A 16,349-nucleotide genomic window follows, 5' to 3' on the forward strand; every position below is an offset into this window, starting at 1 on the left:
TAGCCGAATATTTTACCGAGCTAGCTTGCAGTCTAACGGGCTGATAAGCACATTAACAGTTGACGGCGTACTGTCATGCACGAAAAGACTGACTACGCTGGCTCATTTTTACGTACCGTTAAATTGTCAACACTCGCTATGTAGCTAACCGACTTAGCGCGCAGGCTATTTGACTAGCTACCCATCGTTAGCCAGCTAATTTTTTTTTCAAGGTAGCAGAAGGGCCGCAAATGCGAAAACAAGTCGAACTGACAAATGATGAATATTCATCGTGCTGGGGACGTCTGTTATTTTTCTCTGCCCTCGGTGTCGCGCATCGGACCCCCGCGGCACGAGTGTGAATGCTGTCGCCTACCAGAGCGGTGTCCTTGGCTGAGAAATCGAGGAATTCGCTGCAGAGAGCGGACGGTACTTCGCGATCGGACTCGGCCGCCGCCATCTTCGCTCGCTATCGCAGATGAGGCTCAGGAAGCGGAAATCAGCCGTTTTCCCGACTTCCGTCAAAGCGAGGAAACTTTTGGGCTGAGTAATGGAAAGCGTTTTAACTGTTGCTTTAAAAACGAACCCATCGATGTCGCGCTGGGCTCGTTTCCGAGAGCCGTAATTTATAGATTTTGCTACGTTGTCTTTCATCTCAATGTACATTTGGCTTCAACTTCTTTAATGCTATCGGCATTCCTACACAGTGACTCCATATTATGAATATTCAAGTCGCTAAATGTTTTCCAGTGGCTCTCCAATGAAATGATGCCGTTTATAGGAGTTTTGAAATACTGTACACCAATTTGATGGGCATATTGCCTTACAATGATTGGTTTATTTATCAAGAGCAATGTTTTATGTAAGGAAGTAATTGTTAATTGTGGCATTTCAAGCTGCCCCATTGAGTTTTGGATGTCATTATTCAAAATGATGAGCAACATACCAACTAGTTTTGGTTTCTACATACTTTTCCATTAAAATGCGTCTGCTTGTTCAAAAAGGGTTACAAGCACTCAAGGTAAAAAGCTCAAGACAAAATCAAATGAGTATTTGAAATAGCTGACTTTTGAAAACAATATTGTTGCCAGCAGCGGTTTTGGAACTGTTCAGCAGTAGCATGCCCTCCATGTCTTCTAGGAATGTGATAATATTGCTTTGGTATGGAGTATGAGTGAGAGACCAAGGTTTGATCCCCAGCCCCATCAAGTAGGATGGTGAAATTGTCAAAAAAAAAAAAAAGAACTCTGCTTGCCACGTTGGCATCAGATTTGGGATGTGCCCATTTAGGTTAGGAGAATGGGCATGTGTCCAGTTAGAGGGGAGGGCAATAGGGACATGCTCAGTTAAAGGGGAGGACAGCAGAGAGTTCACCCCTGTCAGCCACAGTGCTTTGCAGCTGGGTAAACCTGCCCCACTTTGAAGAAGTTTCTATTAGTCATATGGAAATGTTGCTGTGGTGTGAAGTTGAAGAACAGGAGTTTCCACCTACTGCCTCCACAAAAGCCTTGCTTGTTAAAATTAGAATAGAAATGTGTGTGTGTGTGTGTGTGTATATATATGTATGTGTGTGTGTGTGTGTATATATATATATATATATATATATAACTTTGGAAAAACAATAAGTATATGCATAAGGTATTATTACTCTAGATATGTAAAACTCAGCAATAAAAGCTATTTAAATACATTTTTATTTACACTTTACAAGGTACAAGAACCAATGAGTTATTTATATATATATATATATATATATATATATATATATATATATATATATTAATCTGGTTGTGAACATATAAATGAGATCCTTAACAGTCAATACAATCAGTGATGTTCATCTTGTATTAACTCATCACAATCTCTGAAGTGACAAGAATACAATCACTTATGTCAGAAGGACTAAATGAAAATGGTTTGACATATTGCTGCAAGCTATATTTGACCGGGGACAAAGTACAAAATGATGTGATCAATAACCGTCAAATCCGGTGTGGTGACATATCCCAGATCTGTATAAGCGTGCCAAATTCCATCAAGTTCAAACATGGTTTACTCAGATTTCCACACAGAAATCAGTTTCTAGTGCTTGCCCATTGGCATGTTGGATGAATCAATTTTTCCTTTACAATGTAGATATAGATCGCAAAAAGGGTTTCACATATTTTACTTCAGACAGTATGAGTTCATGAGAAGATTTAAAAATGGCAGAATGATTGTAAAATGGGTCAGTTTATGAGATGACATTTTCACTAAAATGGATTGCAAATAACTAACCAAGTGCTGAAAAGCCCAGCATGTTCATGAAGAATTGACATTTAAGTGCTTTTCAAAGTGGCGTAAAATCTAATATGGTGATTTTATGGGTTTTTGAGACACAACTCTTGTTAATGCGGGTAACACAGCATTTTTTTTCCTTCGCTAGTTATGGATATGCTGTGTGAGCATGTGGGTGTGTGGTTTTTTTAACCAGTCATTATCACGCTCCACAAATTCATTCACCTTTAAATTGAGCAGATGGCTCAACATATTTACTGAGCCTATTATATCAGCTATTCAATGTGCTACAAAGATTAGTGATACCGTGCATGAGACGCACACACACAAGCCCAGCATTAGAAGGCATGCTTTTCATGGATAGGCCCTGTGTGTGAGGTTGTCTCAGTCTGTAAAGTTGTCAGGGTGTCACTCTTCAGCCTGGGAGTTTCAGTGTCCTGCTGAGGTCCCATGGATCTGTAGTAGGAAGAATCCCTGTGATGACACAACCTCAGCAACAAGGTCAACTCTTATCTATTATGACTGTCATATAGCTGCTCACTGTTTTACAGCCCTGATTATGACAAGGATATACTATGGCATATGTGTAGTCCTGAACCATAGGACAGTGTGCTATTTTGCCCATTGAACACCAACCTTGCACTGCAATCTGTTTAAAAATTCAAAACCTCAAGTAAAAAAACCCATCCGTGATGGGTTTGTATTATTTAAGCAGTCAGGTAGTCATGGATCTGCGTCTTTGTCTTTTTGTTTTGTCTCCTCAAAAGATTAAAATGATATGCTCACTGAAGCTGACAAAGAATTAGTAAAAGACCTGCACACCCTTCCCATATGGAAATGCAACGTAATATAATGAGAAATATGTTGTTAAGCCCATGAATGTATTGCAAACACATTTGCATTTGTTTTGTGTGGGTTGTATACTAGTTACTACAATGAGACTCTCTGGAGTCTCATTGTAGACTCCAGAGAGATGGGTATGCACCTTTGAGGCAGAATGTCCTCCATCACTGTGGGCTCTGCAGGCTGAGTCTCACAGACCGCCCCTGCAGAGAGACAGGTACAGTTAGCACACAACCCCCGCTGACAGGTGTTCTCAAGGTCAAATTTCAGCATATGGGACAGAGCTTCAGCTCTGCTGGGCCTTCTTCCCTTTTCAAGTGTGAGTTTATGTTCAAGGCTGAGTATGTTCACCTCTCTCTGTGTTTCTCTCTGATTGTAACCCAGCCTGGCTGTGCTAAACTCCCTCTATGGTTCTGACCCAGACTGGCTGCAGTGATGGTGGTGGTACTGACGTGAGCTGGGCCCACTCTGGATCAGCTGTTGCAGCAGAGCTTGCAGCTCCCTCACATCCCTCCTCAGGGCGCTTAGGTCCTGGGTCTGCTGGTTCTGGTCCCTCTGCAGCTTCTGTAGAGTCCTAAGACAGTCTCCCTGACCCAGTGGGGATGTTGGACTTGAGGGCCGTCTATGCCTGAAAGACAGAGAGACAGACAGAAAGGGTGAGACAGAGAGAGAGACAGAGACAGAAAAGGTAGGAAGAAGGAAAAGTCATAGTCCTGATGCATTCTGGGATACGTGGCTCTGTTGAGCAGATGGTCCTCAGGAACATTGTGAATGAAAAGGGCTGGGTCATAAGTGAACAGTGACGGGGTGCTCTGGAGTTCACTACCCACCCTGCACCTCTGTCCGCATCATCTGGTTTCCTTGGGTCCAGGGGGCTGGCCTGCTTGCTAATCTCCAAAAACTCATCCAGAGTCTCCTGTAGGAACAAATTCAGTTGTTACAGACAGGACTCACACGCACAAATACACACATACACACAGCTGCTTTCTTCTGTTACCTTGATCTGTGTGGTAAGCTTTGCCATCTCGGCGTGCTGGTCCGGGTCAGTCTCAATGTCCTCATCGTAGAATTCTGCCAAGGGGGCGCAGTGACGGTGGATGTGCTGGTCGTCGCAGAAACGCCGCAGACGAGGCATAGACTCCTCCACCTGCAGGATGACGGAGGCCTGCTGCATCACCGCGTTCGCAAAGGCATTATCGTACACCCTGCAGGACACAAAGAGCACACACTGACATCCACTGTCACACAAAGAGCTCACACGCACAAACACACATTCACTATTACAGAGAAAACATGCACACACACAAAACACATTCACTATCACAGAGAGAACACGCGGGCGCGCACACACACACACACACAAACAGAAACACATTCACTATCACAGAGAGAACATGCACACTCACAAAACACATTCACTATCACAGAGAGAACACGCGGGCGCACACACACACACACACACACAGAGAAACACATTCACTCTCACAGATAGAATACGCGGGCGCGCACACACACACAAACAGAAACACATTCACTATCACAGAGAAAACATGCACACACATAGAAATACATTCACTGTCACAGAGAGAACGCGCACACATACTCAGAAACACACTCACTATCACAGAGATACACACATCCCCCCACACTGATACAGCACTCTCACGGGTGCGTGCGAAACGCCCCCAAAAGTGGTAGCGCGCACCGACGCACCTCTGGAAGGTGTCCGACAGGAGGGCGATCAGCAGGTTGACGCACAGGATGGCCGACAGCGCCAGGAAGGTGCCGCACAGCAGGTGGGCCATGATGGAGTCCTCGGCCACCATGGCGTCGAACTCGTACTCGTCCACCAGCGTGAGCCGGTACAGGCTGTACAGCAGCTTCGGGACGGTCTCCATGCTGGGCACTGCCGCCGTGCCTGCAGCGGGGCGGGGGGGGGGGGGGGGGGGGGATGGAGAGGCAGGGACAAATACAACCCAAATATTGAGACCACCCTCTTTAGGTACCCACAGAGTGCTGCCTTCTGTGCTCCTGTTCTTTTGGCCATCCAAACATCACACCCTCGAACGGACACTCACCATGCATGTCTGGTAATTGTAAAGCACATAAATTTGAGATGTATGTTTTATGTTTCTCTCTGTCAGTCTGTATAGGTCATCGACTCTGTGCCTGCGTTTTTATGTGAGTGACTCTAATTGAAGCTGAAGGGTAGAATTACTCTTTGAAGGGCAATGAAGTGATAAGGGAAGTCTGCTCTGACACAGTTAGTTGATTTTTCATAATGAGATGCAAGGCCTCAGCTGCACAAGGTCCCTCTGGGTTTGAGGGAGAGGACCAACTCCCCTATTCTCCTCACCTCCGAAAATGATCCAGAAGGCACAGGCGTAGGGGATGTAGATCTCTATGTAGAGGAAGAGGAACCGCAGAACATCCCCCACGATCTTCCCCAACATCACAATGAACGGGCCCATCACCCTAAATTTACAACACAACACAGTATCATTATGCAGTACAATATAACATCTTACTGGGCAAGCAAATGTGTAATACTTAGTTTCACACAAAGTGTGTTGAAACATGGAGGTTTGTCACAAGAACAGAGTTTATGCATGCCAATATTCTCTACTATATTACTTTTCAACTGTATTCTAATATTATTAGATTTGGGGAAACCATGAGAAACCATTTACAATCCATTAAATTAGAAATTCTGATGACTGATTTTCAGGAAGAGACATATTTTGAGTGTTGCATTATAAATAAAATGTCTGATTGTTATTTCTGCTATTAGTATGACCAAAGCTCTCTGTCTTATTAGCTCACCCCACCCCAGAGCTGGCCTATGGAATGCACAAAACAGCGTTCTCACGGTGAGCCCAAAGCTCTGAGTGGATGTCGCTATGGTAGCGGAGCTTTATTTGAGTGTTGGCATGGTTACATTCAGGCACTGGCCAGGTGTTCCCATTATGGCTCGCCAAAGACACTGACCAGGTGTTACCCATGAAACCTGAGCATTCTATCCAGGTGTTACCATGGTAACTGAATGAAGGCTGTCATCATTCTGCAAACAATACCTAAAGGCTCTGACATGCTTCATCAGTCTCAGCCAGAGGAAGATGACGGTCACCGCAAAGAGGCGCAGGCTGTATGTCCGCAGCGTGCTTTCAATGATGAAGATGTCTGCCACGTGGACCCCAAACACTGCTATCAGCAGCACATAGACCAACCAATCAAATACATTCCTGCAAAGACATCAGCAAATAGGACACATCAACACTATTCCGCTAATCAACTGTTAACGCATCCTGTAAAAAATATATTACTAAATCCTGTTTATAGGGTGGTTAGAAAGTATTACACTAACACAGCATTTTAACATACATCTTTTAACTGGGGAATATGTGTACAAATGAAGCATGAAATATATCTGTAAATTTATATATAAATGAAAGGACATTTACCAAAGATCTTGGAGGTATGCGGGCTTCATTTTTCTGATGAATTTCATCTGTTCCTCCAAAAAATGTCTTTCCTTCAGAACAGAACACAATAAATCCCCTCACTTTCAATAACATCATTACACATTCCCATACAATGAATAATACATACAATGAATTAATTAACTATGATACAGTTTACTTTAACCTCTATTTGACCAAGAAGGTCAACTGAGAATGCAATTGAGAATAGAACATCATCTATTAATATTGGCTAAGGTGTTACTATATTCTTACTTTAATGATCATATTGCCAGTGTACTCTACTATCAACATAGGATAACACTGTAGGCAACATGAAATAAATGAAAATTCTGCCAGAACACACAGCTCTAACTGTTTCGGTACATCCAAGATCCATTAAAACTGTGATGTGCATATTGTCCAGCAGGGGGCGCTGTGTACCTCGGGCCACATTGGGTGAGCGCAGCGTAAGTCATCGCTGATCCTGCGCTCACACCAGCTTTGCCAGCCTAGCAGCTTCCTGCGGGACCGCAGCATCTCTGCCACCTCCTGACAGATCTCCATCACAGTGAAGCCCAGAGCCAAGACCACCACCAACACCCGCCACCAGTCCTACAGAGAGAGAGGGGGAAGGAGGGTCAGACAAGAGGGTAAAAAGAGAGAACGCTCCCACCTGTTATCGAATGTTTTCCATCCTCCGTCCCTCCTCTCCTCCCTCTGTCAGCTGTGTTTCCTTTCTCTCACCGCGGGGAAGACGTACGGCTTCTCTTCCGCTCGGGTCACGGACACGGAGATGGCGACCGTCGTCCAGGAAACGATGAAGAAGAAGTTGAGGAGTAAAAGTATCCAGGCCCCCGCTCTGCGAAGACAGATGACATTCGATGCATCTGAAAGGCCAGGCCAAACCTCATCCCGGCCCCCTCCCAGTCCTACATCACCACCAAAGCAATGAAGCCCGGCAACAGCAAGAGCTGGACCCAGGGACCAGTCTCCTTAGCTGTTTCTAACACTCATTGTGCTAACCCCCTCAAACACCATGCAGGGAGGGGATCAGTGGGTCCAGTCTGGTTAAGGATAGCAGCCTGTAACAGCAGAGCTTGCTGGGACCGTTCTGTTTTTTAGGCTCAGATCGGGCGTCGCCTCACGTTGCGATTCCTGGTGCCCCGCCTGAGTGGTGCCCACCTGCCGTACAGGTTCCACTTCACCGCGATCAACTTCAGGACCACAGGGTGCATGATGAGGTCCAGCCTGCCCTGGCGCACAATGAACTCCAGCTGTCGAGAGAAACGCCCCCGTCACGCCCCGGTCATCGGCTGCCAATCACCAGCCACCACAGATCACCAATCACCGTGTGCTTGGTGATCTGCGTGCTGTCGGATGTCAATCATCAACCTAAACACATATCGGCTGCTGATCTTCAACCCACACAAACACATAACAGTTGTTGATTAAAGCCGTCACATATCTCCTGCCATCGTATGCTGCCGATGAACTTAAGCATTATTTATTATGTACATCATGTAACAGATGTCAATCATCAACCAACTGGAATGACATATCATTGCTTGTCAATCATCAACCTAAACTCATCACGTCCCATGCTGTCACCCATCCATATAAATGCATCATATATCATCCGCTGTCAATCATGATTCAACGACTGTGCCTTAATCATCCTCAATTTGCCATCATCCGAGAACCATCTGCTGTCACCCATCAATCACGGCCCGTCTCATTACAGCGTGTGTCATTACAGAGCCCGTCGTTAGAAACGGCTTACCGGTGATGTGGGTTCATTTGCATTCCGTGCTGAAAAAACGAACAAAAAAAAAGCACAAACAAGAACAACTGAAGAAACTTACACAACATGATTTACCTTGCCAGACACGCCACATTAAATTTTGTGAAAGTCTGTTGGACTGAGTGCTCATGGTGAGCCTCCCGGAGTGAGAATGTGGTCAGGTTCTGGTTAGAAGGATAAGTGGTTTTAGTCAGACAGGGGGAGGGCACCTCTCGGTCTCTACTGCACACATCGCATTCATTCTGACCAAGCTGGCCCGGTACCTCGTGAGCTTGTCTTCTGGAGACTCTTGCAGGGTGGCTCTGGCTCCAGGAGGTGGAGGTAGTAGAACTGCTGCCGGGTCATTCGGTCCGTCACGTGGAACTGGTTCAGCGCCAGCTGGGCCTAGAGATACGAGGACGGGCGTTCAAATACTCAAAACGAATGTGAGACAGACAGAGGAAGAGGACAGTGTGGAAAGAGCAGGCTTTCAGTAAGATCAGATAAGTAAGGCCAGACTGCATTAATGAAACCGCCTGTAGTTTCACTGTCAGCAAGGGAAAGATGTACAGGACTGAGGGAGAATGCTAAATGTTAATATTTTAGTAAGCATCAGCTTCAATTACGAAAGATCAGGGGAGAAGCGCTGCAGGCGGGCGTCCTTGGAATCAGCCACAGCGGCACTCACCACCGGGGGCATTCGGCCGATCATGGCGGTGATGCAGAGCTGTCCGTCAGAGTCCCGGACCCCGGCGTCCGCCCCGAGCTCCAGCAGCGTGCGCGCGGCCTCGCTGCGGTCTGCAGTCAGAGCGCACACGCGGAGCGCGTTAAACGCTACACCCCACGCCCTGTCTACGCCACAGCAAGAGCTGTGAGAGCAACTTTACACAAGACCACACATGGAACCCCGCACACTACAGTCTCACACACACACAAAACACACCACGTTACACAACCAACAACACACCCGTTCCACAGCACGCGCTGAGCAAAACGTACAGTACACACCAGATATGGAATACTGAAAACACACACAGCACACGCAGAACAGGTTACGCTCAACACATCACACCGATATTCCACATCATGCACTGACTGCAGTGTACATTACACACCCAACATGGGAAACCACACACTACAGTTACACACACAGGGCAAGTTACACAGCACACATCGTACCCTTTACCGCACATCTGAAACACCACACACAGAACACAATGTTAAGAAAAAACTGCGTCAACACAGAGAGAACTCCACGTGCTCGATACACCAGCACAGGCACAGTTGTGAGACAGACCACAGCCAGCCTGCTGCACGTTAAGGCCGGGCAGTACCCAGGTTGGCAGCCAGCTGGAGAGGGGTTCTCTGTTTGTAGTCGCGGGCGGCGATGTCAGCCCCGTGCTGCAGGAGGATCCGGAGGGCGCCCACGGCATCGTTCTTCGCTGCAAAGTGCAAGGGGGTCTGCAGGTCCTTGTGGGTACGAGCCCCAATGTCCGCTTTACAGGAAAAAGACAGGAAGGAGAGACTTCACACAAGATGTGCTGGTAGTAATGCTGTGTAGTGGTAACCAGAGGTTTGCGGGGTCAATTCCCAAGTGGGGTACCGCAGTATTTTACCTGAATTGCCTCAGCCAATATGCAGCAGTAAATATGGACAATGTGTAAACACGTAGGCTACTTCCATTACTGTGGACAGACCATTTGCCAGGCAAATGAATAATGTTATGTACTACACACACACATGCACTTGCACACACGTTTCTGACCTTGTCTCTCCAGCAGGAACTGTATCATCTCTTCGTAGTCCAGCGCTGCGGCCACGTGGAGGGGCGTGACCCCATACGAATCGGCCCGCTGCACATCCGCCCCCCTCTCCAGGAAGAAGTGCATCACGTCCGCGTTCCAAGCCCGCGAGATCTGGTCACATGACATGGGGCACACAATCAAACCCCCAGCCTGCTGGGAAAACTCACAAAGCCAACCAATGACAAGGTTCAAGTCTACACTCACGTAGAACCAAACACATTGAGTCAGATAAGAGGAAGGACCCAGAGAAGGAGATGCCATATATGCTGGGTGGTGGAGGGTGGTTGAGGTTGGAGTGTGTGTGTGTGTGTTTGTTGGGGGGTATCAGATGTGGACCCCACCTCATGCAGGGCTGTCTGTCCATATTTGTCTGCGGAGTTGACGTCAGCTCCGTCCTTGATGGTGTTGTGCAGGTACTGAAGGTCCACCTGAGGAGATGCACGGCACAGACAGGGGTCAGTGCCCTCACTCTCCACACCCTCCGAATTCACCTCCGTCACAAAGCCAACCCTCCCCCCCAGCCCACCCCTCCTCACTTCGTCTGTGTCTTGGTTACTGTCGGCGAGCGCCCTGAAGTGATCCAGAAGCCTTTTGTTGAGGTCATAGTTTTTGCTGAGACTGTCAGTGATGTCATCATCCCGGGCTAGTCCCTGGTATTTGACCTTGGACGACTTCCCTTTAAGACATGCAGAGTTTAATAACAGTGTCTGGCAAGGTAAAAACCAGTCTTGCAGCAAGCCACAAGCTTAATTAATGCTTGAGCTCTAATAATGAACTCTATCAATCTTCAGAGATCAGAGCAAAATCTCTGCACCTGAAACCATAGCAACCCAGAAACAGATATTAATGCATGCCCGAAACTAGAAAAAAATGAGTAAACTGAGAGAAATTATTCAGATCCATGAGCAAGAAAGATCTCTGAGAACGTAGTTAATTACTTGAATAGTAAGTAGTTAATCAGTGAGTTAATCAGGTAGTTCTGTTCAGGCAGTTAGTTACATATTTATGAGTTATTAAGATATTTAAGAGTTGGGGTAGTTATTTGGACAGGTAGCTGGAGCAGGAGGTTGGTTGCTCATTGTGCAGGTGGGCGCTGGTGCTCACCAGTTGGATTCCTCCGTGCACACACAGTCCGTCTCCAGCGGCTACAGGTATAGGAAGCCCAATGAGCTGCTGCCCGCACCGCGCTGGTGATGGATGTCATGGAAACCCGAGAGCCCATGGGCTGTGTATCTGCCTGCGGTGACAAACACACCTTACTCAACACACCATTCCCCCCCCAAAACATGCCTCGCTCAAGATGCATTGACATGCTGCACACCGCAAACAAGCTCTAACATGTTCCACAGAAATATGGCACACACAGGGACTGGAACAATAAGACACATCTACGCTTACATTTACACTTAGACATTACACACTAAAGGCGTCTTTCCCATTATTCATTATTCTCACTGTTCCAAACCTCCAGTTAACGAGGTCTTGTTATTGCTTTATGATATACAATAACGTATATTACATTATACTCTTCACACAGTAAATGATTTCACCATTTTTGAACTCTAATATACAGTATCAAAATGAGCGGATCTCCCTTAGTGTCTACTGCAGTGGCAGTCAGATCACTGAGCCAACATTTACACAAAAAGAAATAAAAAAGGCAGTCTGAAGCAATAAAAATAGTAAAAAATTAAAGAATGAACCAGCTCCTGAGGGCAAGTTTCTCTCACCTGGCTGAAGACTCCATCGGTCATTTCGAATGCTGCATTCTCATGGCCAGCGGGACTGACCTGGTTCGACCTCACCATCTTGATCCAGAGCCACCTTGGCAGCCTTCACACAGCTATCTGCAACAGTTACCCACTACAGAGGTAACCACCACAACTGTCCAATACAGAGACAGCCAACACAGGTATGCAGTTCTGAGGTAACCAGCAGTTACCCAGTATAGAACTAACCACTACAGCTATCCAGTCCAGGGCTGACAGTTACCTAGCACACAGCAAACCATTACAGCTGATCAACTACATTACATTTCACCATGTTTTCATCCAGATCAGCTAACAAAAATGAAGCACAATTTCCCTGTATACAACTACCAAACGCATGGCCAAACTAGACTGACCTTATACAGACCTACCCAACACAGGGCTCCACAGTTGTTGTAAAGAGCAATGCGCTATCTAGACACTTTTGTACGGGAGCACTGTGTTTGGCGGTGATTAGGCTTCCCAACGTACCAGGGCAACAGGCCATAAACAAGTGCACATGCGCACATTACACAACATGCTGGCATTATCTTATTACTCAGAACAGCCTTGAGGTTCAAGGTATCTGTCAGGAGAGAAAACAGAAACGGAAAACCTGGTTTATGGCTTTCCTTATCTGCTAACACGTATACATTGGTGGTGATGGATCAAGGCCTTTTATCACACATGTAATCACATGGGCAGAGACAGACAGACAGACAGACACCCACAAGCACACACAGAAACACGGTGATTTAAGATAATCTTGCTTTTATAGGTCATTATTCACAGACTCTGTATTCACTTTATTATGATATGTTAGGGATAATTGTTAGGAAGAACACTTTTATTTTCTTTTTCATCTTTTTTTAATGGATAATGTCAGTCATGCTGACCTTAAAAGGTACACCGGTAAGATATACCAAACAAATGATGTGAAAGCAAAGTGATGGATAATTTCCCTGCATGACAGCCCACTTCAGGCAATGATGACAACCGATAAGCCCACCTGCAGAATGGTCCATTGCCCAATCAGAAACCTCAGAAATGTGTCACATCTTCCAACATGAAACTGGGGCGCTGGGACACGCCCTTCAGATAACAAACGTGGTAGTTCTTCCGGGGTGCAAGCGGTTAAAAAGTTTGATTGACATGGGGGGGGGTGACTACTCCAGCACCGTTACTGACAGCTGGCTCCTTGGTTACTGCAGGCCATATACCTCCTGGGTGGAGTCTGGGTAATCAAAAGTCCAGCACAACAGACAAACAGTCTCAGATCAGAGCAGGCTGTGGTCTTTATTGCAGTGGTTCCAGAGCAGGGGTGACAAGAGTTGGGCAAGAACAGAGTAAAAAAATATGAGGAAAGCAGAGACAGCAGATTCACAGGTTCCAAACAGGTTTCCTTTGACATGTCACTTCCAATTGATACTAATTTCCAAATTCAGTGTTCTCAGTTCAAGTCCATATCAATATCAGAAGTGTATCGTTACCTCACCTACTCCTCACTGCTTCGAGTGTATTCCCAATTACAATGACAGCTGTTCAAACGAAAATAAAAGTTTTAAACTTTACCTGACAATTACTGCCGTTAACAAATTATTGCACTCACGCCGTATGTTTCCAACAAGCAGTGGCAGGCTTTTAGCAGTTAAATCAAGGAGGCATACGATGTACCTTTAAGCATATAATTCTACTGAAACCGTTTTTGATGTTTAGAATTAACAAGCTTGCCATTTAAAATAATTATCATTCATCATTTAGATCTATTCATTTCACAGATGCTGTTACCTAAAGCGACTTACAAATTAGACTACATCCAGTGGCCATCAGAGTGAGTATAAAAATCAACATTAAAACAGGAACAGGCTACCAAGCAACACATTCAAAGAATTTACAGTGCTACAATAAAGACTCCTAGCCTGTACCAATCTTACCTAGGGCTACAGCTGTGTACGGGTAATAAATAATTTTCACAACCTTAAAAGCTTTGGAATAATACATTTTCCCCATCTTTGTATTCTTTAAACCCTTACAAATGTATTTTATGGCTTGTTTTGTTCAACATATCAACTATATGCCAGTTCTCCAGGTAAATTATTTATTAAGATGATTTTGTGTTTGCTTAGATTCTTCTCCTCAATGTGAAATTGGCACTAGCAGTTTAAGGTTATGCTCCTTCTGACCGCACGTATTCCCTTTGTGGAAATGTTTCCTTCAATGGCACTATTTTTCGTGGATGGCACTAATGATTCAGTGTCTATACACCTGCTGGCCAAACTGGATGCTCTTTTTGATAGTCTCTCTGGACAAAAGTACCTGCGAAATGAATAAATTGAATAGTAAATGAACAGTAATAGAAGGAATAGTAATTGTGAATGAAGGGGTTACAAAGGTTGATGGACTGCTCAGCTAAACACACAATGAAAAAACAAAATTCCACTTTGGAACGCTGTTTTGATCTCAAGCAGATGTAAAATGCAGAGGGTCTGATATTTTCGAACCCATTTTCATAACGTGCGCCGTGACAAGGCAAGACACAGCTTGGTAAGAAATAATGGGCAGCTGCTTCGAGGTGACGCTTAGTAAACTTGGCGAGCTCGATAACGGGCAGAAAACGATCAAAAACCGGGTTGAGGATAACCACGAGGTTCTCATCCTCTCTCGTTAACAGCTCACTCGGTTCAGTGCCGCAGACAGCCGAGGGAAAAGGAGAACGCGCTGGCAGGAAATGAAATCAAATCAACATTCGCGACGTCTTTTCAACAAGGAGCCAGATCCAAATGAAACACCGTGTCAGCATTCTGTTTGCATCGGTTCCAAGCCAACCGCGTTTGAAGCGGCGTGTTTGAAATGGACTCCAACTGTGCTGCGTGCGCACAGATGCATGCGTGCTGGTATGAGTCCAGCTACTTTATATTATGCAACCTGTGAGGCTCCTGACAGGATTCATCACTGTAACCGCCACTGAAGTCTATGGGATTGAAGCGCGTTCAGCCACAAGCCACAATCTATATATTGTGCAACACACATACAAGATAAAAAACAGGCCCAACCCTAAAAACAACGAAACACATGATATATGATGATAATTTACACATATATATGCGCATCCAAACATGATTGTACTGCTGTAGCGGTCATTAAACCGTCATGATTGCAAGAGATGGCTGAGTAAAATTTATGAGTTCTGTGAAGACGCAGTTGTTTGCGTTACATTGAAACGTCACTGTCCAAGGTGTCTCCCGTTACAAGGAGACAGGAGTTTGCTGTAAAAATCTCCTTGTTCCGGTTCCCTGAGTCCCAGCATGCTCTGGTGTCCCCCTGGGCAGGTCGGGTCTTCGGGCCGGGCGGCGTCCTGGCGCGGGACGGGCCCGGTTCAGCCGAACCAGTGGTTTCCCATGCACTCGCGGTTCCACTCGACGCGGCACAGCCAGCACCACTCGTAGCGGCACTGGGCTCGTGGGCACACCATGTGCATGCAGCCGCCTGCGGAAACGCGCAGAGCGACCGTTAGAGCGCTGTCACCACGGCAACGGACTCTGAGCCCAGGTGTGTGGGCATGGCGCTGCGATCCGGCATGAGCGGGGGACGTGCGGGGACAAGGGAGTGAGAGGACAGGGGGGGATGGGTACAGCCATGAGGGCTGGGGGAGAGAGCAGGCCGGAGAACGGGGGATGAGGGGGATGAAGACGACGGAGAAGCATAGAGGAGAGAGAGAATATGAAGGCTGGGAGAGTGCAGCAGTAGAGTAGAGAGTATAGGAAACAGGGTGTAGGGCTTCTGTAGGAGAGAGGGGGAGTAGGGAAAGTGTAGGCCAGAGGGAGAGTGGGGACAGTGTAGGAGAGAGGGGGAGTAGGGAAAGTGTAGGCCAGAGGGAGAGTGGGGACAGTGTAGGAGAGAGGGAGAGTGGGGACAGTGTAGGAGAGAGGGAGGGTGGGGACAGTGTAGGAGAGAGGGAGGGTGGGGACAGTGGGGACAGTGTAGGAGAGAGGGAGGGTGGGGACAGTGTAGGAGAGAGGGAGGGTGGGGACAGTGGGGACAGTGTAGGAGAGAGGGAGAGTGGGGACAGTGTAGGAGAGAGGGAGAGTGGGGACAGTGTAGGAGAGAGGGAGGGTGGGGACAGTGTAGGAGAGAGGGAGGGTGGGGACAGTGGGGACAGTGTAGGAGAGAAGGAGAGTGGGGACAGTGTAGGAGAGAGGGGGAGTAGGGAGAGTGTAGGAGAGAGGGAGGGTGGGGACAGTGTAGGAGAGAGGGAGAGTGGGGACAGTGTAGGAGAGAGGGAGGGTGGGGACAGTGTAGGAGAGAGGGAGGGTGGGGACAGTGTAGGAGAGAGGGAGGGTGGGGACAGTGTAGGAGAGAGGGAGGGTGGGGACAGTGTAGGAGAGAGGGAGAGTGGGGACAGTGTAGGAGAGAGGGAGAGTGGGGACAGTGTAGGAGAGAGGGAGGGTGGGGACAG

The 16,349-nt window shown here is 46.8% G+C and overlaps 3 protein-coding genes across 3 annotated transcripts in view; all 3 read right to left on the reverse strand.

The window, feature by feature from the left end:
• ubr2 (ubiquitin protein ligase E3 component n-recognin 2) overlaps positions 1–451 on the reverse strand; it is a 32,567-nt gene extending 32,116 nt beyond the window's left edge. Inside the window, exon 1 of the mRNA XM_036546477.1 lies at positions 356–451. Within this exon, the coding sequence (XP_036402370.1) occupies positions 356–439 (84 nt within the window). The 5' untranslated portion in view covers positions 440–451. The remainder of the gene's footprint in view (positions 1–355) is intronic.
• A 3,053-nt stretch (positions 452–3,504) lies between these two features.
• Positions 3,505–11,899, reverse strand: LOC118790365 (transient receptor potential channel pyrexia-like). The gene is made up of 19 exons (XM_036547272.1): positions 11,876–11,899; positions 11,295–11,382; positions 10,682–10,821; positions 10,487–10,573; positions 10,106–10,256; positions 9,675–9,836; positions 9,029–9,138; positions 8,625–8,745; positions 8,341–8,369; positions 7,743–7,834; positions 7,305–7,419; positions 7,002–7,172; positions 6,739–6,746; positions 6,174–6,341; positions 5,456–5,574; positions 4,813–5,017; positions 4,097–4,304; positions 3,930–4,015; positions 3,505–3,727 (listed from the first exon to the last, which is right to left on the reverse strand). Exons 1-19 carry the CDS (start codon positions 11,897–11,899, stop codon positions 3,505–3,507), a joined length of 2,307 nt encoding a protein of 768 aa, XP_036403165.1.
• Positions 11,900–15,064: 3,165 nt separating this feature from the next.
• prkn (parkin RBR E3 ubiquitin protein ligase) overlaps positions 15,065–16,349 on the reverse strand; it is a 60,977-nt gene continuing 59,692 nt past the window's right edge. Inside the window, exon 12 of the mRNA XM_036547107.1 lies at positions 15,065–15,379. Within this exon, the coding sequence (XP_036403000.1) occupies positions 15,270–15,379 (110 nt within the window). The 3' untranslated portion in view covers positions 15,065–15,269. The remainder of the gene's footprint in view (positions 15,380–16,349) is intronic.

This window comes from Megalops cyprinoides, chromosome 15, assembly GCF_013368585.1.
Source record: "Megalops cyprinoides isolate fMegCyp1 chromosome 15, fMegCyp1.pri, whole genome shotgun sequence".
Classification (NCBI taxonomy): domain Eukaryota; kingdom Metazoa; phylum Chordata; class Actinopteri; order Elopiformes; family Megalopidae; genus Megalops; species Megalops cyprinoides.

Coding starts and splice junctions, on each gene's coding strand:
- LOC118790365 (XM_036547272.1), bottom strand. CDS start 11,899: ATGACCGATGGAGTCTTCAGCCAG. Junction 7,835..8,340: donor CAAATGAACCCACATCACCG/GTAAGCCGTTTC, acceptor TTCTCTCGACAG/CTGGAGTTCATTGTGCGCCA. Junction 4,305..4,812: donor CTGTCGGACACCTTCCAGAG/GTGCGTCGGTGC, acceptor TGTGTCCTGCAG/GGTGTACGATAATGCCTTTG.